This window comes from Coccomyxa subellipsoidea, assembly GCF_000258705.1.
Source record: "Coccomyxa subellipsoidea C-169, whole genome shotgun sequence".
Classification (NCBI taxonomy): Eukaryota; Viridiplantae; Chlorophyta; class Trebouxiophyceae; family Coccomyxaceae; genus Coccomyxa; species Coccomyxa subellipsoidea.
The window spans coordinates 120,305-143,854 of record NW_005178029.1 but is presented as its reverse complement, the minus strand read 5'-3'; the positions used below and the strand labels follow the sequence as shown (position 1 = coordinate 143,854).

The window sequence follows — 23,550 nt, the reverse complement described above, 5'->3', positions numbered from 1 at the left end:
GGCTGTTTTGCATTACACACTCACAATTGGCCACATTGGCAGGCAATGAGCAAGGAGTCAGCAGCTCACCAGTTGAAGTACAGGTGCTAGCCTGCAGGCAGGCTATAGCCCTCACTGTGACGGATTTGCCCAGAGAGCAACGCGGCGCTCAGAAAAGTGTCATGGTCGACAAGACGACCATAGCCACCTGCGAAAACGTAGGGTACTGATTATAAACCACCAGCTTCCTCTGTTGCGAGCTGTGTGTGTTCTGTAGTGCTGTAGTGAAGCTGCCTAGCCAAAGCCTCGAGCATTGAAAGGACTGTGAAGTCGAGCTCTGATGCATTCATGGAAAAGGCAGCAATCTGAATAGCCAGGGAACCCCGGCATCAGACATGCGTTGCTATTCGAAGGTTAACTAAGGAGGGGTCCACAATGGTAGGACGCCTCCAACTCTGATCCTTCGATCTCCTATTATTCGTATTGACAGCTGAAGATGTGATTGCAAAGCTTCACAAGACCAAGAGTGCAGGGCTACCCACTTTTTCCCCTGTCAAAGTTGAGGGTGGATCTTTCGAAGATCATCGCAACACCATCATCTACAGGATGGTTTTGCAGGCACAATTTTGACTCCAGAACGTGCTTGCCATATCACAGGGAAAATATTACCTCACATGATGCCTGAACTTTGTTCTACAATCTGCCCCAAAGTGTGTTCCGGAACGGCTTCAGGAGGTTCGCCACCGAACACTGGCCGGCCTGGCAGCCATCTTAAACCGACATAAACTTAATATTTTGCTGCCGAGTTCACATATAAAATATTGGAAAACATCTTAAGCGACTTGTGAAGGATCGCATTCTCGAGCATTGAGATTTCACGTCCACATATATATTTGTTATACATATGAGGCAATTTCCGAAACAAGGATCTGCGTCTGAGATGTCGTATTTCTCGAAGCGGAGCTATTTAGCTTGCCTTTTACATCAACAGCATACAATCTTTTATCTCGTGGGACGCTCGAGAAAAGTTTAGCTGTTCCATATCTGCTGGATAAGGAAGATGGACACTGCAGTGCAGTGCAATTCTGGACGCGCTTTGCCACGTCACAGAGATGTTCTTACCCAGAAGTTTGTCTTTAAACAGCCTCCAAGATCCTACCGGCATGTGTCCATGCGGACTCGAAGAAGCCTAAGGCCGTCAGTGGGAGCATTGCTCTCTGACTCAGCACAGTCTATAAAAGGCGCTCCAGACGCTTCCTTGAGTGATGCTAGCTCGGAGCTATTGACAGCTGCTAGTGCGGAGAGGGGCGCCTCTGCAGAGCAGGCTGACAGTGGCAAGCCTTCCACATCAGGACCTGCAGGTGCGAAAATATATAACATCACTAGATGAAGGACCTTTGAGAGTGTACTTTTGTCAGGCAGGACCTCCTAGTTTAGACTCTTAGCTGCAAGTTGTCCAACATCCAAAGATGAATCGCATGCATTGAACCTTGGTGTGATAGAACTCGAGCCCCGTCAGCTGAAACTGACATCTGCTACTTTTAGAACTGTACTTCGAACTCCTGTGAATCATGCTGTTGCGTGGGCAGAGGGGAAGGGGGAGCAGAAGGCACTGTTGAAGGCAGCAATGGACATCTCGAAGGCAGGCAACACAGCCGCAGCGGTCAAGATGCTGATGTCAGCGCTGGAGAGATTTCCTCGCAATGTGCGCATGCTGACATCAGCGGCCGTGCTTGAGGGAAAGCGCGGTAATGTAGCTGAGGCACGCACGCTGTTCAACCGGGGACACCTCATCGAGCCATCAAACGCTGTCCTGCTGCGGGTGCGTTTCTTGCTCATGCATACCAAGTTTGAATGTATTTTGTACTGGTGGATTTCCGGTGAAGGCTGATGTCAATGAGATGAGAAGCCCTCAAGAGTGCCTCCAAGGGTAGCTTTTTAAAAATAGAGGGTGATTGTTTTTTGGGCCAGCTCAGCCCGATGCATCACAGGCCAAGCCTCACAGTGAAAGTTTTCGGAGATGCTTTTGCAAGTGAAATGCTTACAGAGGATGTTTGCTCAGCTACACCAAAGGACGAAATGGGATTGAGTCAACAGAGGCGCAGCAGCCGCCTGCCACCAACTAAGAAGCTTCAATTTCCGACATCTATCTGTGTGAATAGGCATGGGCGGCTCTGGAGGGGAAAAGAGGCGAGCCCAAAAAGGCGCAGCGGCTTTTTGCCGCTGCGGCAAAAGCCGAGCCGGGCAATCCCATGCTGCTGACAACTTGGGCAGCGTATGAGAAGCGGCGGGGAGATGCAGCGAAGGCGAGGGAATTGTACTCTGAAGCGCTGGAAGCGGATGCCGGCCATGTGGCATCGCTGCAGGTAGAATCTACCATTGACCCGCTCTTGTCACCTTTGCAAATTCAAACCATGGAAATGGGATTTTAAAAGTATTGGAGTGTAGCATATTCGGAGTTGGGTTTGGTGTAGGCTGCTTTGAACAGCTTGCAATGGAGACTTAGAGTGCAGTAAACAGAATCAGCACTCTGTGGCTACCCTTGAACAGCATGCTCTTCGAAGTGAGCCTTGTGGGATTCTCTAGACCCCAAGGGCCCAGTGGTGCGAAGTAGTGCAATCCATTGCAAGATATGCAAAGCAGGGATGCTTGGAGATAGTCCTGGCTCGTGTACTTCATGCATTGCACCGTTGATGCAATAAGGGCAATGCGCATGTATGAGAGGCTCAGACATCAGTGGATCTCCCTGCAGGCTCTCGTGGGGGTGAATGTGCACGTGTGAGGTTGACAGGGGCCTTTAATTTTTCTGCAAGCTCGGGGGTGAATGCGCGCGTGTGAGATGCTATGAGGATTTCTTATATCCCTGCAGGCTCTGGGGGTGATGGAGGGTGAGGCGGGCAATGTGGACAAGGCGCGAGAGTTCTTTGATCGGTCCACCAAAGAGGACCCGACCCACGTGCACTCCTGGCAGGTGAAATTTCTCACGATGTATACGACACTAGTGGGAAGGAGAAAGGCGCCAGATGTGCTGCCATGCTCAGACCATCTGTCTACGCGCCAGGATGCATATGATGACCTTTATGTGATGTGTATCTCTCCAGCTTCCTGCCTTGTCTTATGAGGATTGAATCCGGCTCAATGGCACATCTGCCAAGGTATTTACGCAATTATATACATGTTCAATCATGAGCATGTCAGCCCAGTGTGTCCGCCTGCTGGTCAGTGGAGCGCTTAGACTCCTATGCAAGTGCCACAAGTTGCAGTGTCACACCGGTGGCATTTCCTGTGAGAAGAAGTTGTTTCAACCAAGGTAGAGTGCAAGACACTGAAGGCAGTGTGAGGACCAAGGAAGGAGGGAGGGCTGCCTGTGAGAGAGTTCGAATTACTCTTCAATTCAAATTCCCAATTCAATTCAAATTCAATTTGCTGATGCAGGCGTGGGCGCTGCTGGAGTGGCGGGCGGGGAATTATGAGCGCGCGAGGGAGATATTCGAGCAGGCAGGGAAAAATTGCGCGCCGCATGCGCCGTTGTGGGCCGCATGGGCACAGGTCGAGGTGCGGCCCTTCTCTGTCCGATATAAATACCCCTGGACCCTGGAAGGATGGTTGACTCTTTAGCGGTTGCATAACATGATAGACATGGAATGCAAAGACAAGCCTGGCTCAACTTTTGCCAAGCCTGTCCGATCAGTGCCATGTTGCCACCTTCACTTATCCACAGCGCTGACAAAGTTTTCAATCGGGACAGAGCATGTCGCTGACTTAGCATGGGAGTAATTAAGTTCACATCTGCCATATTACTACAATCCAGCTACAGTGTTGACTAAGGCCTGGGAAGGTTGCAAGGAGGAAGCTTGAAAAGAATGCATGGCATCAGCAATCATGATTCAATCTAAGTCAGGATTCAGTGGTTACTGTTTGATTGTCCATGCAGGCGCAGCGGCAGCAGCTGCCGGCGGCCCGGCGTCTGTACAACAGAGCCCTGCGCGCGGATGCCAACCACCTGCCCTCCATTGTAGGACTGGCAGTTCTGGAAGCCAGGTCAGTACAATGTATCCCTGCTCTATGGATGTAGAGGCCAGCTCAGCAACACACGGGGCCAAAGCAGCAGATTGACAAGAGCAGGGGACCAGTGTGGGAGCTTGTATAAGAGAAAGTTGTGGAAACTGTCTGTCTAGGACTGGGTCACTACCTGCATGAGGCCATAGTGGGGAAACATCCTCCCAGCGCCGAGGAATCATCTCTCAACGCTGGCCGCTCAAGAACCGCTAAAGGCCCCGAGAGTGGGTTGTTTGCATTATACCCCGAAACACAGAAGAGGGAGGATGATGGCAAACCACTTTGCCAGTGAGTGAAGCATGTGTGGTGAAGCCCAGATAAAGAAAGATCTTATTGACAAGCGGGATTATCCGGGACAATCAACACCTTTTTGTAGCTGAGTGTTGACGCAACAGCAGCAGTGCAAACATTGACGATGTGCATTCATTATTACATTATTACAGACATGACGCATTTTATTTTGTGTGCTACACTACAGGTCAGGGAATGTGACACCGGCGCTGCGGCTGTACCGGCGCGGGCTGGCCATCGAGCCCGGCAATGTGCAGCTGCTGCATGCGGCAGCGCAGATGCAGATGCAGCAGGGGCAGTCTGAGGTGGGGGACTGTTTCCCGAAGACCTCTGTTTTCTGAATGCCTCAATGCTGCTGGAGGCCTAAGCCTTGCGCATATCACAGTGGTGCATCATCTTCATCTGTAGCATGCGGATTTTTCGCTCTGCTCAAAGAAAGGAAACGGTCTGGCATGCCAATTACCTCAGTCAGCAATGTGTAGAACCAGGCGATGCCCCCACATAAAAGAAACCCGGTGTCTGGTTTCACTGGAACACACAGCAAAAGGCAAAGTGATGTAGCTGAGCTGGCGATGACTCATTGTGTTTGCACGGGAGCAGGATGCGCGCAAGCAGCTGGAGAAAGTGATTGAAGCGGAGCCGTCCAATGGGCACGCGTGGCACTCGATGGGCATGCTGGAAGAACAGCAGGGGAAACTGCAGGAAGCGCTCGATTGCTTCAGCCGGGGACAGCAATCCGATGGTGTGCCCTCTCACCACACACTTTTCCATTCCAGCATGGGACGTTGGTGCTTATGAAATTGCCTTAATTAGGTGCTCTTCAGAGATCTTTTGAGAGGTGTGGACGTATCAAGCATTGGCTTGTGCTTCATCTGCAAGCTGCTGAAGGGCTGTCCCTGCAGTAGCTGGCAGTAGCTGGCAGACTCCCCTTTCTGCAGCTCTTGACAGCTTGCCTTGAAACTTCCGTTGGGGCTTCTGATCAGGAAGGGCACGGCTCAAGTATGAAGCAGTGCAACTGAGCGCACGTGTGAAAGGAACGACAATGCTCCTCAAATGCAGTCGAGATGAGATATCTACAATGTGGCCGGCTACAGAAAAAGGTCTGCCTTTGTGGAGCTCGGGTAGAGCTCAGGTGTGCAAATCTGTCACTGCATGCCAGCACAAGAGCGCAGTCTGACAAAGGCAGGAACGCTGCGCAGACGCGGCGGGGGCGCTCTTGAATTTCGAGGCAGCTGCGCGGGTGGAGGAGTTTTCTGGCCGGCTGGACGACGCGCGACGGCTGTACCGGGCCGGCAGGGAGGCGGCTCGCGATGCCAGGTCAGCCAACAAATCACATGACATAATGCATGCATAATTTGTGGGACTGACATGCGACTGGTGGAAAAAGTGCCAATCTTGGCAAAAATGGCACGGGAAAATGAAAGCTGCTGTGACTTTCTTAGGCTGTGGCTGCGATCGGCACAATCGGCGCCGTGAATGGCTCTGAGATGATTGTGGAAATTCTGATAACATTACCTCATCCTGCCAAGAAGACTCTGCTTGTTCTCGGGCAACAGTGAAGCACTCTAATTTCTTGGAAACACGATTTTATGAGAAGCTGCAAATTGTTGGGCAGGAGAAATGAGTCAGCCGTGAGCCCGCGCTTCCTGCGCGAGTGGGCGCTGTTCGAAAAGCGTGCCGGCAACCTGGAGGTGACTCATCACACGCTCAAAATTGAATCTCACCTCTCACAGATCTCACAGATAGCTATATATTTAGATTTCACGGTGGTAGGAATGACCTCTTCAACTCCTTTTTGCCTGACTTGCCCGTCACTTGCTCCACCTGATGCCGCAAGTCCTCCAATCCTCCCGTGCCAATCTTGCTAGCATTTCCATAATAGGAGTTTGCTGGAGTGTCACGGCATGGTGACTGACACCAACACTCCTGCCCCTAGCCTGCTCTGAATGCCAACGTTGTTGTGTCGGAATTGTTCATTGTTTTCCAGCATACAGCTTGAGTTGGTACTGAGCGCAACATAGGTCTGCAACAAAAGAACTGCATTTAAGAATTGGAATGCAATAACTTAATATTTGGCCCCGGCTGGCAGGGGGCGGTACAATTACTGAGCACCGTGCCCACAGTTGATTGGGTCTTGCTTGGATCTGGCCAGTCCAACAAGGGGTAGGATTGTGGGAGCCTTTCACTGCAGCTTGTCTGCAGAACGCACCTTGCCTGTTAGCAGGAAAAGCATGTAATAATATTTATAAGAATACAATGGTAATAATGCATTGCAGGAGGCAGCGGCGCTCTTTGCAGACGCGGCAGCGCAGAACGCAAACGATGAGCGGACCTGGCTGCAGTTTGGATTGCTAGAAAGGCGGCGGGGGCAGTGGGTGTCTGCCAGAGATTGCTTTGAGAAGGGCATCGAGTGCGCGCCACACAACCCCTACATCTACCAGGTGCGGTCCTATCACTTTAGCTTTCGCGGAGAAGGGGTATCGAATCAACTGAAGGCCACTGGGGAATGGAATTTCTTGCGGCCTTGAGGTGCTTGCGGTGCCTTTGCAAGGCCAGCGAACACCCCAATCGAAGAACCAAACAAAACAGGGGGGGGGCCTACCCCCCTCCCTCTTAAGATTCAGGTTAGCGGCAGAGTTTATGATGTCCTTTCAAGTTTAGTGGCCTTCAGTTGTAAGCCATCCTCCCTTCCAGTATGGATCATCAGGTACATTGCTGTGAAAAGCCCACCAAGGAATATGCACCAGTTGGTGCCTGTTTCCATGAAAAGCTTTGCAGCTTGGAGGTGGGCATCATCTGGCTTGCTTCCCTTATAAGAAGGTCTGACCTTTGAGGATGTTAGGTCTTCTGTAGGTTGCCCTTCACCTCTAGCATATGCTGCATGGCTCCTTCCATGCTGCATTGGCAGACTGTGGTAGCCTGACTTCAGTGTTTAGCCGGGATGACAGGGACAGAAATGATGCTCTGCACCCTGCAGTGTATGTAATCTCGGATAACATGGCAGAGGCGAGATTGTGGCTGTTATTATTAAAATTATTACACGCCTATCCAAGCCACGGTTGGCTTAAGTGCGGCGCAGCAGCGTCTCTATGACAGCCTTCCAGCTCGGCCTATCTTGGCACCTTTTCCAGCCACCTTTTTTGGCTATTGAGATGGTCACATTTATTGTTATATTATTATATTTTAATTTACATTCTAACTATATATTTATATGGTTCAGTCTCTGTGCACTGCAGGCGTGGGCTGTCCTGGAGAAGATGGCAGGGGACAATGACGCAGCGAGAGACATCTTCAGACAGGGCAATACCAGCTGCCCCAAGTGCGTGCCCTTTCTCTGACACTACTGTCTATTTTTTTCCGGCCTCTTTGTCACTGAAATTATCACAAGGCCACATTATGCTGAGACTGTATGCAACACCAGCTGCCCCAAGTGCGCGTCCTTCTCTCTGACTCCTATCAATTCTTCGCCAGAATTCCCTTCTTGAGTGGGACACCCTTTGGTCATCCACTGCGTACCCGGTATGCAAAGAAATGGTGGTAGTCTCAAAGAGGGAATCATGGGGCAGCATATGCTGCTTTTTTTAATAAGCACAGGAGAACATGGCGCTTTCATCCTTCTGTTTATTGTAAGACAAGAGTACCTGCGATGAGAGATTCCTGTCTTGTGACATGGACACAGGCACCAAAAATGCCAGCAACTATGGCAGGACTCGACAATGTTTTAAAAAGACTTGAATTTGTGTTTTGAGGGGTTGTGTCACTGCAGGCATGCACCGCTGCTGATGGAGTGGGCGCTGCTTGAGGCGGAGGAGGGGAATGACGCGATGGCTAGGGAGCTGTTCAGCCAGGGGGCAGCTGCCGGGCAGCCGCACCTGCCCTTACTAAGCGCATGGGCCAGCTTCGAGGAGCAACGCGGCAGGTGCGTGCACATGCCTGACACCTCTTCCAAGAAATCTTTGAGATATTTGGAGATGTTTGTGTTGTCAATGCACTCGTATTCACAGTGGGACAGCCCTTCCTCCTTACTTTGGCACTTACACTGTCATTTTGAATTTGAATTTGTTTTGCATTCTAGATCTCTCCTGCTTTAGAAATAAATTGGAATTGAACGCCTTCATATAAGTTCACCTCACATGAATTAGGTCGATAAAACTCCTTAGTGGCTGGCACCTGAGTGCAGGTGAGAGCATGCCGGCAATTGGCTGCATGCATGCAAGCATCATGGCTCGGCACATCTGCTTTCTCGATGCTTATCTACTGTTTAAGGCCATGTCTTCAAAGACTGTCTCTGCAGCTACTGATTTCGAGCCAGCCTTGCATGAAAAGGACATTGCATTCGACCATTGCAAAGGTTTTCCTGTTGCTCAATGGAGGCTCTTCTGCGCTGCAGGAATGGAATGGCAGCCAACCTGCGCCAGCAGTACGAGGCGGCGCAGGAAGGGGCAAAAACTATTGAGAAGGGGACGAAGCCGAAAACCCTGAGGCCAAAGAAGGAGCCAGCAGCGAAGCAGAGCCAGGGAGAGAACAGATCGAGTCAGGGAGATATATCATCGAAGAGGTCTAGCCCTGTACCGTCGAGGCAGAGCCAAGGACCAAGCAGAGCAAGCGAGGGAGACAGAGCAGCGAAGAGAGAAGGAAGTGCAGAGAAAGAATACCCACACAGGGATGAATTTGTTCCTGGGAGGCCCTTTCAGCCACAGAAGCAGCGCAGAGACAGGCGCATGGCAGGCCAAAGGCAAACAGGCTGAAGTTGTGTGAATTTGAAATTTGCTTGCTTGACACCGACCCAGTAGACCATTTGCAGAAGGGAATCAAAAGAACAATACTTAAAACACGGTAGATTTCTACTGAGCTTAATCTGAAATTGATCAGTACCTGTCACATTTTGAAATTACACAGTTTATACAGTATTTAAAGTATGTAGTAATCACGTTTTAATGACTATACATGTATGCAAGACAGCAAGATAATTCTGAATTGACTAAGAGCTACTTTGAAATCTGTCATACAAGCAGCTGGCAAAACATGTCGCTGTCGACACATGTGGAGAACACTGCATCAGCTTAAAATCAGTCCATACAAGCAGCTGGCAAAACATGTCGCTGTTGACACACTGGGGAAAACTGGATCAGCTTGAAATCTGTCCATAGAAGCAGCTGGCAAAACATGTCGCTGTCGACACTTTGGAACAACTGCATCAGCTTGAAATCTGCCCATACAAGCAGCTGGCAAAACATGTCGCTGTCGACACATGTGGAGAAAACTGCATCAGCTTAAAATCAGTCCATACAAGCAGCTGGCAAAACATGTCGCTGTTGACACTGTGGAATAACCTGGATCAGCTTGAAATCTGTCCATACAAGCAGCTGGCAAAATATGTCGCTGTCGACACTGTGGAACAACTGGATCAGCGATGGCTGACAGGCTTGTCAGCAGAAGCGCCTGAGAAGGACGCATGGGGCATGGCCTGGAACGCGAAGAGAGGGCTGCATGCGGCGGCCTGTGCCTGTGCTCCGTCTATGGCCAGTCACACCAGGCAGCAGACCAAATGCACCTGGACGTCTGCCTCCGCAATTGCCACCTGTGTATGCACACACGCAACATTTGTGCCTTGCCCTCATGGCCCGGCAGCATGAACGTGGACCACGAATCAAACATTATCTGCAAAGCCTTTGGAACTTGTGACCTAAGGCCACGCGAGACCATTTGAGTAGCAGCATATGCATTTGCACCATGCGGCGCTGTGCACACCCATTCAGTACTTGAATGTGGTCCAATTGAGGATGGGAGGTCTGCACACCAGCTGGAGATGGTGCCACTGCGCTGGCTGCGCCGTCCGAGACTCGGTCTGTGCCTGGCTGGCCAACCGGCGGCTCAAGCCCGCTCAGCATTTCCACCTCCTCGCGCAAAGGAATGCGCGTCACCTCGGACGTGTCCAGGTACATGATGCGCAATTCTCCAGATTCCACGTCGATCAGGACATTTATGGGGATCACCTGGCAAATGTGAAGCAATTATTGCAGCTGCTAACTGCATATACTTGTTCCAAAGTTTGGTGAGAGCGCAGGCATTCTGCTGACAAGTTGCAGCATGAGCGAAGAAAGCAAGCATAGGACTTCACCACATAAGGAGGACATTGAAGGGATTCACCGGTTTGGCAGCATCGCCCAGGTCCGGCCAGGGAGGGAAGCGCGGCTGCTTTCCAAGCGCCCGGCGAACCTTCACATGAACTGCAAACACAATCTGCAGGTCGTGCATGTCTGCGTACAGGATGCTCCTTGCTGCATGCTCCACCACCTCCTTCTTCGCGCCGGAGGAGAGCAGCTCGAACCCATAGGGGCCCACAGACATGTCAAGCCTCCTGTCCTGAAGCGTGTTCGACCCCAGCAGCTTGGCTAGGATATCCATCACATCAGGAGCCAGTGGCTCCTTGGCTGCAGGCTGCTCCTGTGAGGCTGGCATCTCTGTCCAGCTGCCATCTAGCGGCTCATCTGCACTCTTCTGCTGAGACTGAAGGCTTTTGTGCTGGCCCTGGCTCTGCTGTGCTGCTGCCAGCTTTGCCTGAGAGGTTTTCGCGTCCATGGCTGTGAACTCTCTGTTGCGCACCTCCACTCCCAGCACGAGACCAAGGGAGGCCAGCTTCACATTGCTTTTTAAGACAGTGGCCAGGGCTCTGCTCAATTCGTGCTGCACAACACAGCAAAGGCCAATGAAGTCCATCCATGCAGCCAAAAATCCTGAGTTTATGCGCGAAAAAGGTGTTCAGACACTTTGCGCATGTTGTCAGAGCTTCACCTGCAGAGCATACTCGAGGATCTGATTCTTCGCAGTTGCCACCCTAGGTTGCAAGAGTCGGGGTACATCCAGCAGACTGATGGCGCTCTTGAGCAAGTACACCCCAAACGACCTGCCAGGCACACATTTGGTGGTCACCATTTGCTGACCTTTGTATGCTCTCACTTCGGGCTTGTGGGGACCAACATGCAATCTTGACATCTTTGCCTAAAAACGGTGAGCATGACTCCCAGCAAAGAGCATGAACAGCCGGATCTTGCCTCTGTCCGAGCTCCATGGGGGGGTCAGGGAGTTGAACAGCGGCTTGGATGTCCCTCAAAGCCATGGCCTGCAGCAGCTGCTCCAGGATGGGTGCTGAGATTTGCAGCATGAACTTCTTGTCCGTTGAGGAGACAATCTTCACGACGCCATCATTGATTAAGGTCAGCGCTGCCTCGCTGGGTGTGTCTTCTAGGGAGTAGCGTCCTGCAAAATAGTCAACCTTCAGAAGCATTGAAACTGCGATACTGCAGGCCCTTGACATAGGGATGGGACACTTGGTTTGCTCCAGGCCCAAGAGCCAGAATGGCACAAGTCTCTCTAGTGCTCGCAGGTTTGGCTACAAGTTTGTGCAGCACCTTGGCATGCATGTGAGAGGTAGCCAATTCCCAACCTGAGCATATCAGTTCTGTCAATATGCAGCGCATTTCGTCATCGTTACGCGTGAGCGCCCTGAGCAAGCTCATGCTCGGCCTCTGCATGCCCTGCCTGAGGAGGCCAAGTTGCTTGCCCGACAGGTAGCTGACCAGGTCTCCCAAACCGAACCGCTGCCCTAGACTCCACCGTCCATCAATCTGTACATTGACATGCAACTGCTGAGGGCAAGATTTTTACACGGGGACATATTGCACAGGTTGGTTGCAAACAGCACCTCTCTCCACCCCAGATTGCAACACTGAATCTTGCTCCCAAGTTTCTGAGCCTTTCAGGCCTCACCAAGTGAGACAATGGCTGCCAAGTGCATATTGTGTGTTAGCACAAGTGTGCCTCACCTCTGCTAACACTGCCCCAGACAGGCCCTTCACACCCTCCGTCGCACTCATTATGACTTTAGCCCACTCTTGCAAGCTTGCCCCAGGGTCGTAGTTCCTTTCCAGCACTATCTGCTGGAAGAGGTCTGCAATTTCTGTCTCTGTGAAAAGTTGTGACGCTTGCGCCCCTTCCTGCTCAAAAAACAGACAATATACTTAGGATGTAGCATGGTTGGCACAGCGAGCAGTGTGAAGGACAATACAGGGGGACATCAAAGGGCAATGAACTGGTAGCAGCAATTGCTGCAGCTGCATGGCAAGGCAATGTGTATCCAAGATTTGTGCAAGCACACACCACAACAAAAGAGGACCAGCGCTCGTCTGTGGAGGCATTCATGATGTCCAGAGGCAACGCCGGCGTGCCCACCAACATAACGCCTTCCAGCCTGCACAAGCAATTTACGAGATGTAAATGAAAACCGTTGACATATGAATCAGTCAATGGGTACCAGTTGCAAGCTTGGAGGCACAAGCTGAGGTCCAAGTAACATTTCCTCAAAACGTACCAACAGACTCTGTCGTCCTTATTGAAAATCTTACCTGACATCTGACAGAGGTGCTGCCTGTAGCAATGACCTGAGCTGCTGGATAAAGAGTCCGAGAGCCCCATCGCGGGTGGGAAGACTGGTCACCTCGTCAAAGACCACAGCCAGAGATGTCTTCCCTGATGGCAGCTTCTCCAGGCTCTCAACGGTTTCATAGGCAGATCGGCCCTTGTCGATAGGCACCCTCAGCTTGCGCAGGAGGGCTGACCAGATCTTGTCCCCGTCAAAGTCTGGACTGCAGGATAAGGCGCCCAAACACACATAGATGATCTGCAAAGCAACCAATTATCAAAGGGAATTCAAAGTTCTGCCACTGACTTCAGCTTGCACGCTAGTGGTGTGCAGCACAGGGGGGATGACATGGGCCGGCACAGGTGCTGTGAACATGCCTACCTGGTACCCAGCCTTGTGCAACCTCCTCAAGACAGCCTGAGCGTCCGTGGTTTTCCCAGACTGCCTAGCGCCAACCAGCAGTAGCACGCTCTTGCCAGCCAGCACACGAACAAGGCGCCCCACATGCGCAGCCTCCACATAGAAGTTCCGGTTTGGATCCACCACACCCGACGCGACTACCTTGCTGATCTCGAGTGCATCCACATCGATGATTCCTGCAATACAAAAGGATGGACACATTTCAACATGAAGCTCATCCTGACTGCCATTTGACTTCCAACCCAAGACGGCGCCATTGCGCTTTCCTACAAAGTGGCAGATGTATAAGTTTATTCAGGCCTTTGTATGAGCCTGACAGGATACATCCAATTGTGACCGACTATCTGAGGCCAAAGACACCACTAGTAACCAAGGCGCGCAGTACGGGGTGACTGCTGTGCGGACGCACCTAGACCTCAACAGTGTTTTGGAGCTCTAGCCAGGTTGTCAGATAGAGCCTTGATACAAGCCCACAACCGCTGACAACAAAGGCACTGCGATCTCTGTGCAAACTCAGCCAATAAAAGCTACCTGCTGTGACCTCCTTGACGAAGGTGTACTGCTTGCCAGCCTCCAGGATGCGTGAGTGCAGCACAAGGTCATCGCCCTCCCGCAGTGTGCCCACGCCCAAAGTGTCAAGTACGTCCTTGCAAGATGGAGGCGGGTTTGCAGGCAGTGACAGCGTCTCACTTGAAGAGGCCAAATTGATATATATCTTGTCAGTCATCCTGCAGCAAACAGACACCTTAGACTTCTCAGGTAGCTACCAAGGAAAGCTCCTCATATATATGGCACATATGCCAGAAGGCTTGGGAAGGAGGGCAACCAAACCGAGTCTGCACACCTTGACAATCTGACCTGTGCTGCTGTTGATATGTTCAAAACCAACAGGTTTCAGCACCTCCTGCTCCACATGCTGCAGTTCTGCAACTAGCCAGTCCAATAGTTGCTGAGCCATCTGCAGAGTAAGTCAGTGTACCCTTTGCAACACGGCACAATATGCTGAAATTTCAGTGTGGTCAGCGCAGATTGCCCATACCATGGTCAAATTGATTTGCTTAAGGTCTGTTACAGTGCAGGTGCTCTGAGAAGCTATGGATCCTTAAAGGCAAGGCAACTCGTCAGACCGTGGTTTTCTCCAGCACAACCCACCAGATGTGTAGCAAAGAACCTGGGCTCAGCACGTGTGTTACTTCTTCAGCAGGAACCCCTTGCGCCAGCTTGATAATGTAGCTCCGAGAACAGCCTGTTGTTGTGACACCGACAAATGGAACTTCTGACCATGTTGAAGTGAAGAAACAGGCATAAGCGCTGTAATTAGGCGTAAAATCAATTTGTGCAAAAACATGCTCAAGTGTGATACCTGGATATAAGTACGCAAACCGGACGAATGAAAAGTCTTTGTTCGGCGTTCTATTGGAGTTTGGATGTCCGTGTGTCAGGCGAAATAGATGTTGCGAACTTTAATGAGAGTGTTACTGTCTCAACTACGTAAGGGATCATGCCGTCGCTCATCACTTTCAGCACTGTGAATAATGCCTTTTTTCCATCACTGTTGACAATAAAAACATCGCTTTCAAAAAGAGTGAGTGCTAGTCAGATAACTCATGCAACAACTCCTCGCCACGCAATACATGAATGTATTGTAAAAAGGTTTGCTTAGTCCTTTGTATTCTTGAGCCGTGAGCGAGGCAGGGATTGGTCATCCTAGGGGTACTAGTCCGCTCAACTCCGTCCTCACCCTTCTGATTAGGGGCGTCTATTTAAGCAAAGGCCATTGAAGAGAATCTTTGCAAAAGGGTGGCTGTCCATCAAAAGTGACTGGTACACCCTGCACGTCGCTGCTGTGTAAAACAATGGCAAAGCCGGGTGGTGCTAGTGGCGACCTGGAGTTGCCAGCCGCTCCTGAAACGAAAATAGCACTCGATAATAGAGGGATGCCTTCTGAGCCTGAGCCCAAGAGCACTGTCGCTGGGTACGCAGGCTTTCCAATAAGTTCAAAGCGTCATTGAATCGATGCCGTGCACGTTGCCTATGCGTTCCAGAGGCTGTGATTGCAGCACGTGTCTGTTGTGACGCCCTAAATTGATCTCTTCAAGAAGCAGGCAGCAAGCTGCTCATTGCGAGTCCCTCGATTCGTCACCTAAAGAGCCTGGCTTTGATGCCCTGGTTCCTTGTGCAGGGACGGTGTTGAGGCAGCACAGGACTCTGGAGCCTTGGATGTGGAGGGCGCTCCAACAGCACCTGTTCCACACAAGGTCTCCTACAGGGACCTATTCCTTCGCTTCGTGTGGATGGGGTGGGTGGCGTTCGGTGGCCCGACAGCGCATATTGCCCTCTTCCAAAAGGTAACACCTGAAAGATCCCTGGCACCCTGGATCCCGGACTCTTGCAGTTGCTGCACCCTCACCCCTGTATCCAGAAGACTCGTGCCTTGACTTTCACATGTAGCTGTGTTGCTCAAAGCCACTGACGCTTCTCGGATGCTGTGTGCAGTGTGCCCTCTGTGCTTGACTGTGGGTGAGCTGCAAGCCATCCCTCCAACCATCTGCCAGCCGGTCGCCAGCCAGCAATGCCTCAATCTCCTCAAATGCCTTGTACCTCTCTAAATGCACCCCACACGCCCTGTCACAGCATTTGACGGGTCTTTTGGCCCCCCTCTTTTTGCCCCCTGGCAGGTCTTTGTGGAGAAGCTGAAATGGCTGTCATCTACCGTCTTCCTGGAGCTGCTCGGCCTGTCCCAGTGCCTGCCTGGGCCCACCTCAACTCAGGTCTCCTTTGCCATCGGCGTGGTGCACAAGGGAGTCACTGGCGGCCTCATGACGGGTGACACACTGCTGCAGGAATCCCTAGTCATCCACTTGAGCCCTGTCACTGCCTCTCATTCAAGGACATGCATGTTGTTTTACTGTCTGAAAGGTGCATGGATGAGCATTGGAAGTAATTCTCACCGCTCCCGTCTTTTCAAGGGTTGTTCCTCATGACAATGTATGTTGGGGCATATTTTGCGCCAACCTCCTGGAGCATATATTGTGTTTTGAAGAGACCTTTTGTGTGGTTGCCTGGTTAGGCGTGCTGTTCCAGTACCCCGGCTTCCTCATTGCATCGCTGGTGGGCGCCGGTGCCGCCAACTTCCTCAAGAACCCCGCCCCGTGGCTGGAGGGCATCGTCGCAGGTGGGGTTTTTTGTCTGTTTGCCAAGCACATGATCACAAGCATGGCACTGGACTCGAAGCATGTTGAAACTATCTGAAGCGCCAGCTTGCCTACTGAGGCGCCGCACTTGTGCCATGCGCAAAAGTCTGCTGGCTCATTGTTCACAGAGTTTTAAGATTTGGGTTAGGAGACATGCAAAAGATCTGTCATGGACCTGCCTGTTGCCCAACTCCTGGTGCAGCGGCCCTGACAGCACTGCACATGCTTCTACAGAACAGCTTTCAAGCCGCGGTCAGCGTTGCATCAACACAGGGGCTTCCTACAAAGGCTGTGTGGGTGTGTGCTCCACAGGCTTGGCAGCAGTGGGTGTGGCACTGGTGGCGAGCGCTGCAAAAGGCCTGACGTACGGCACATGCAAGGACCGCACCACGATGATCATTAATGCGGTGGCGGCCATAATCTCATACTACTTCCCCGCCACGTGGATCTTCCCCACCCTCATCCTGGCAGGCGGCGTCGTCACCCTCTTCACCCTGCGCAAAGTGGTGCGCGCCCCTTGAGATTCAGCAACCAGGTTTGGTAATCAAGTGATGCTTTTTACCCCTGCAGTCGTTGCAGAATGTCTTAGTTGGGACTTCCCTGCAGTCATGCTGCATGCACTGGTGACGCATCAATATCATGACTCTTCTGTTGTGCAACGCCTCGTCTGCAAGATTTATCCTCTGCGCATTGCTCATTCCCTTGGATACAGCTCAACCTGCCATCAAAGCAGAACGCATTTCCTGCAAGACTGAGTACAACCAGAAGGGGCCCTTTTGCAGAGACTGTCAAGGAGCAGAACAGTGGTGTGGGTCCTGTTCTTGCTCCAATGCACAGCTTCAAACTACAGACAACAAAGCGAGGCCAATGAGGGGGGTCAACCTTCAAGCTTCCACGCACTGCAGCTCATCCTTCCTGCCACAACAGAGGATTCCATTGCCGCGGTCCAGATCTCGCGCTTTCAAGAAGTAGCACCCAGCTGCTAACGTCCACCAGAACGGAATAGACTGTGGGGGGGGGACTTTGAGACGAATTTTACTGTTGAACAGGTGTCCAAGGCGAGCGCGGCGGACCGCATAGAGAAGCTCGGGGTCAGCCGCGCGGTGGGTCTCGTCCTGATTGCGGCATGGGCGATCGTGCTGGTTCTGACCATCGTATTCCGCCGCCGCACCGACTACGCCGAGCGCAAGGAGCTGTACTGGTGGGAGGCGTTCTACCGCACCGGCTCCATCATCTTTGGCGGCGGCCAGGTGATCCACCCCGCTCATCTGGCCCTCAATCCACCCCTCACCCATATCCCTGGCAGGCACTCTCAGAGGCCCGCCCCCTGAACTAGGTTCGCGGTCCATCATCGTCGGTGGCGGCTAGGTGATTACACCTCGCTCTATATGTGTAACCCGCCTTTTGAGCTGAATCCCTGTCAGACACTTCCTGAGACCCGCCCCAGGAGTTAGCTTTGCAAAGTCTGCATTCAGATTTTCGTCAATTGGTTGATGGGCGGCCTTGTACCGCACCGGCTGCATCATCTTTGGCGGGGCCTAGGTGATCCAAACTTGCTCCTGGTCTACCCTTACATCAAGTAAATCCCCTGCTAGACACTCTCTGAGACCTGCGACCTAAGTTTGAGGTCTTGCAGGCTGCAATATATCTGTGGGCGGGAACGACCGCGTAATACATTCCCTGCGCCATCAGGCTTTGCTCCTTATCTGCACTCTGGCCCAGGGATGTTGAAAGCTTAGCTGAGACTTAATAGCGACATCAGGATACCTAGCTGCACCTGCATGTGCGACCTCACCATCCAATGGTAGGAGGTCAACCGACAGGAATTTGTTATGCCAAGCTGAAAGCAGTTGTTCATTGACTTTGGTGCCTCATGAAAGAGCGCGATCTCCCTGCTTTAAAATGCCCCAGAATAACCTGTGATTAGCAATATGTTTGGCCTTCACTCTGTTGGTTATACCTCATGCTTGTGTTGACCGGGTGGGGCCTTCGGCACCGTCCACCCAAACTGCCACTGCGGAGCCGGACTGTCGTGTTAGGCGTAGGAATATGGTCATTTTTGATAGCAGTGATGAGGAAGACTTGCCTGGCTGCTATGCAGGTGGTCCTCCCCCTGCTGCAGAATGAGGTGGTAGCGACCGGCTGGGTGTCTCAGGCAGACTTTCTCACCGGCCTCGCCCTCGTTCAGGCCATGCCGGGGCCCCTCTTCAACTTCGCAGCCTACCTCGGTGCGCCTCCCTGAATCGTTTTTTCAGCATGTCCCCTGAAAGGGGGCTGCAGGATAAAACAGGTCCGTGGTGCAATCAGATAGCGCTTGCTGCTTTGTGCATGAGAGCCTGTCAGCACTTCGATCATGTGGCATGCTGTCTGTGCGACATGCTGCTTAGTCTAAACAAGACTTTCAAGATGCCCCAAGATGCCACAGCCATTCTTAAGAATTTCATGCTGTTTAGTTTTGGCACAAGCTAGCAAGAGTCTTCTGACATTGAGAGGAGGGCCTGGGTGGCACTGCAGGCGCCGTCATAGCGTACAATGCCGGTGTGAGCGTGGTGGCGGGAATATTCATCTGCTGGGTGGCGCTGTTTGCTCCGGGCATCCTGCTCATCTACGGCTTCATGCCATGGTGGGGTGGCTTCCGCCACTTCCAGGTGTACCGCAGGTTAGTCACCGCTGACCCTCGCCGAATCACCGCTGACTCAGCCCATGCTGTGTGATGCCCACTCATTTCTTCTGCGTTGCGGAGAGCAGTGCCATTTCCTTCAATCGGTGCTGGACATATCATGAGTGATGAGAGCAGGCATGAGATTGACCATTGACACGCAAAGCCGGGGCTTCTGCTGAACTTCGATCCCTCAAGCTTCCGGCCTCTTCAGTGAAGCATTGAATGTGCAATGTGACGCACAGAAACAAAGTGATGTGCTTGCAAAAGAAGTACTCTTAGAGCTGTTTCATGTGAACCATTTCACGTGCCTAGACTTGCATGCAGTGTTTGCTGTCAGCTATTAATGTAAATGTTACTGCGCAGGATGCTGCCGGGTCTGAACTCCGCCGCTGTGGGCCTGATTGTGGCATCTGTCTTCTCGCTGACCTTCCAAATATATGCTGCCAGCCCCTTCCCCAACACCACCATCTGCATCGGTGCGCGCCCTTTGCCATTTGCAAAAGGCCCCTGCAGTTGTACCCCAGTACCCCTCTGGCGTTTAGTCATGCGATGACCTCATAGGTGATTTTCAGGATTACCAGCTTGCAGCATGCCTAGCGGGAATACGTGGAAAATGGGCCTGGCTCGGGCAATGCCATAGATAGTGATGTCAGCTTGGATCCAGTGCGGCAAGGCATTGTTTTCTTCCTGTGGATGTTGGAGTGATCTTCCTGCTCTGCCATTCTTAAACTGGCATGCAGCAGACTGGTTACTGCCTGCCTGAAAAAGTAGCGCACATGGTGCTGTCCTGGCCAAAAGAGGCCGTTGACGATTTAAGATCAACGTAAGAGTTGAAGAGCACTGCAATGTACAGCTGGAATGAGTCTGTGGTTTGTGTTTCTGCGATGGACTCTGATGCTCGCCACCCCAGTATGGAAAGGGGATACACATCATAATGCTCTGCTCTTTGAAGCATAATAAAGAGAAGCTCCCATGGACTGGATCCAAAGGTGTGAATTGATGATGTCAGAAGATGGCTGTAGTGTTCTACTCGGTTTCCAATCAATGGGAGTGTTGATATAACACTGGATTGTGTAGGATAGCGTACAGCCGTAGATCTCTTGGTCCTGCACGGTCAGGAGGGAACCCCCTCCTGCCTGCCTGTCACGTGGGTAACAGAATCGTTACAGTGGCTGAGGTTGTGTATGCATGGTCGGCGTGCAGGCATCATCGGCTTCGCCCTGGTGGACTTTGTGGGCTGCCCTGCGCCACTGGCTGTGCTGATTGGCGGTGTCTGTGGTGTCATCGGATGGGCGGCGCACATGCACTGAATGCAGATGCAAGATGGGGGCAGGTTCTCGATCTGAAGAGACAGGTTGCCTTATTAGTAATTGCTAGCTGTCAGCTTGACATTTTCAGGCTGTGAGCTGCGTGAAAATATCCGTCTGCAAGCATGTTTGCGCAATGGTGTTGCACGCACATAATTGGAATGGTTGGTGCATCCAAGCTATTTGATTCGGCAGCATGTGAGGCCGGCAGGCCTGAGGTCCCAGGATCTGATACATGAATTTCTTTCTTTGGTAGGTAAGAGCTGCAACTCGTATAAAGTACCTCTCAAGCGCTGCTTAAGTGAATTCTGCAAAAGTATAAAATCATGACAAAGAACCAACGTTGGAATTGCACGTGCATGCAAGATTATAAGTGCATGCATGCTACTCTCACTGATCGCAGCCAGCTACCGTTGCACTCGCAAAAATATCAACAGTCCCATGCTTTCTTTCTCTATTCCTGAGTCAGCCATAGTGAATATGTATCTGAGCCATTGCAAACATGATGCGCGGGCCTGGATTCAGTTCTGATAATTTGCCAAAGGTACACTCTGTGGATACTTGTGCTCGAGTCCACCACTGCCTTGCAATGCAGACATAGGCTTCTTTAACCCAGGATTAAATTGAGTTCAGAAGTGAGGTGATAAGATAAGTGACGTCAGCTGAGTGGTCAGCATGCGGAGTAGAAGTGTGGGCTCTTGGCGGTGGTATAAGCTCTTCAAGAGAACAGCAAGATCTCAAGGAATCTATCTGCACAGGAGGCGTAATTATTGTGCATCAGCAAATTTAAGGAGAGTGCGTCCGTTCCAATGAATCTCACGTCAATGCAGACGCAGCAACTGCATACTAGGACGCAGTTGTGCGGGAGCTTTGTCACACAGCCAAAGGTAATTTTTTTTAAACACATAATGGTACCTTCTCGGACTTGGTGGTATGCCTTTGATCAAGACTGACCTTTTCCACCTCAGATTTCCTTTTGTCACTTTGATGCAGAGTAGGAAATGCATAAATCTGGAGTATTGAATATGGCATCTTAAATGTGACAAATTGGTCATAGCTACCGTCGCAGGCACAGACACTGAGATTGAGGCAGAGCAGACGCATTCCTAGGAGAGGGCATGCCGCGAAGACACAGGCGGCCTTTGGAGCTAAGGCAAAGACAGCGACTCCGACGTACATCTGTATAGATTGCGGATATATCTACGATGGCCGAACTCCCTTCTCGGAGCTTGGAAAGGACTACATCTGCCCTACGTGCCAGGCACCCAAACGCAGGCAAGGCAGCACATTATATTGTTCTCACTGTCATTCACCAGCTGCAAAAGTGCAAATGCCATCATTAGTAGTATCTCCTTGTGCTCTCAAGCCAGCCAGTACTTTGTAATTTGTCTGAACAATGTGGCTGCAAAATGCGTGAGGAGCCAGGTCATTCATTTCTTTGTCATTTGCTGCTTTGTTTGCTTGTTGTTTGCTTGCCAGCTTGTACAGGCACTCATGGTAGGTTTTACTGCTGATGCCCTTTATACTGCACGTGTTCTAGACAGGCCATCACTCGTTTGTGCTCAGCTATCTCAGCTACAGAGGCCCCTAAGAGGTTGTGCGAGCATCCCTGTTCTCTTCAATGCTGGCAGGGAATGAATGTGCAGGTTCAAGGTTCAGAAGCAGCCTGCATCCAGCAGCACAGGAAGCAGCAGGCGAGGCGGTGTCCAACCGGCCAGTGGAGAGGGAATGGACAAGTGAGTTCACCAAATAGTTTGTTCCAAGACAACAACCGTTTGTATAGCTCTTCAGCTTACACCAATGCTAGTCAAAGCAACCCATCGCTAGCTGCAATTACTGTGTAGGAATTCTCCCTGGGGGAGATATTACCTCTGGCCAGCTAAAACTTGAAGTCATTGATCTGCTGTGCATGATAAGCTGGCTGATTGCATGCGCTGTGTGCAGGAGTGACACACCGGTGTTGGTGGCGGGAGGAGTGGGCATTTTGGTTGTTGTTGCCGCTGTTTATTTTTACCTCAACTCACAATTCTAAATCGTTACAATTGATTGGACCGGGACGTGTCCGTATTGTCGGTGCACTTTGTTAGACCTGCCAGGCAGCCTTTTCTCCCTTCACTGGTGCTCGCTCTGTCTTGATGTGTGCATTCTCTCCTGGCTTGAGTGATGCTGTGCTGGATGAACATTTGGTTCTGAAGTGACATGCTTCACTGCTCATTGATTGACATGTTGCTTGCAAGGCTTGAATGCAGCACAAAATTGTATGTGCGCTCTGGTGATGAGATCAGATATGGTCAGGCTTAGTGTGGTGATAGCAGTAGATATCGCAATGAGCAGATACATCATAATCCTGATGTCAGTACCGTCCTGATGTCTGTATCGATAAGATCTCTAGAAATTGCGGTAGCGGAAAGCTGTCTGCTTGTAGCCTTGCATCATCGCTAGATGTCGATGACGTCTTTAACCATGGCTGGAGTACGCATTTAGTACATATAGTGCGTCATATTTATAATAATGTGATATATATCAGTGCGTCATTGAGATGGTCAGTAACATCCTTGCACTGCCGCCTTGAGCACATGGGCATACATTTGGCGGATGCATTTGCTGCATTTGCAAGATATTTATCAGCAAGCAACGCAAGCCGCTCGGCAATGCCACATCCGAAAGAGTTTGCAATTTGTCTCTAGAGATCTTCGAGACCGAATCTCTCCCAACACAGGATTAGAAGTCAGTGTCTTGAAGTGCCTGCGATCAGTTCTCTATGTTACATTCAATGATCAGAGCCGTGTACACGAGCTAATTATATTGATGTGACACAGCATGCATCACATCAATATAACGCCTACCCTGGAGACACTGGAGACAATTCTCTTGCCACACACCGTTTGGAACCTTTCTCATTGCTTTCTCCTACTCTGAGTGCTTTTCAGAGCCCTGCAATCAAAATTGTGTGGGTGCAGCCACAACCTGCCACCTACCTTGCTTATTCCAGAACTGTGCTAACCCCTTCTCAATCCAGGAAGTGCTCTGAACACGAGTGGGGCCTTGTGTCTTTATTAGCGCCGCTATGTGCAGCAGCTCTAATACCTCATATAAGAGTTTGGCACAAGCACTGTTGCCAACCGGATGCACTCCTTAGGAACGCCGTCTGACGCAGGTGCGGCCTGAGCAATATCCCGCGGCCGACACCCCTCCTCCGCTCGATTACAGACCCCC

At 51.3% G+C, this 23,550-nt stretch overlaps 3 protein-coding genes across 3 annotated transcripts; 2 read left to right on the top strand and 1 right to left on the bottom strand.

Annotated features, from left to right (window-relative positions):
* Positions 1-1,606: 1,606 nt before the first annotated feature.
* COCSUDRAFT_43605 (TPR-like protein) lies at positions 1,607-9,087 on the top strand (the record flags this gene model as incomplete). The annotated part of the gene is made up of 14 exons (XM_005645136.1): positions 1,607-1,801; positions 2,142-2,345; positions 2,849-2,950; positions 3,415-3,534; positions 3,914-4,020; positions 4,517-4,634; positions 4,930-5,071; positions 5,529-5,646; positions 5,945-6,020; positions 6,606-6,770; positions 7,566-7,648; positions 8,096-8,248; positions 8,720-8,862; positions 8,909-9,087. 14 exons carry the CDS (start codon positions 1,607-1,609, stop codon positions 9,085-9,087), a joined length of 1,905 nt encoding a protein of 634 aa, XP_005645193.1.
* A 649-nt stretch (positions 9,088-9,736) lies between these two features.
* On the bottom strand, positions 9,737-13,898 carry COCSUDRAFT_43604 (hypothetical protein; the record flags this gene model as incomplete). The annotated part of the gene is made up of 10 exons (XM_005645135.1): positions 9,737-9,846; positions 10,130-10,325; positions 10,480-11,016; positions 11,125-11,236; positions 11,274-11,589; positions 11,777-11,957; positions 12,156-12,326; positions 12,827-13,009; positions 13,133-13,347; positions 13,703-13,898. The coding sequence occupies 10 exons, from the start codon at positions 13,896-13,898 to the stop codon at positions 9,737-9,739; spliced, it is 2,217 nt and encodes a 738-aa protein (XP_005645192.1).
* Positions 13,899-15,438: 1,540 nt separating this feature from the next.
* Positions 15,439-20,663, top strand: COCSUDRAFT_25028 (CHR family transporter: chromate ion). Its single transcript, XM_005645134.1, has 10 exons — positions 15,439-15,519; positions 15,850-15,997; positions 16,242-16,346; positions 16,678-16,868; positions 17,148-17,152; positions 17,372-17,615; positions 18,467-18,593; positions 18,880-19,024; positions 19,391-19,503; positions 20,231-20,663. The coding sequence occupies exons 1-10, from the start codon at positions 15,466-15,468 to the stop codon at positions 20,335-20,337; spliced, it is 1,239 nt and encodes a 412-aa protein (XP_005645191.1). The 5' UTR covers positions 15,439-15,465; the 3' UTR covers positions 20,338-20,663.
* The last annotated feature ends 2,887 nt before the right edge of the window (positions 20,664-23,550 follow it).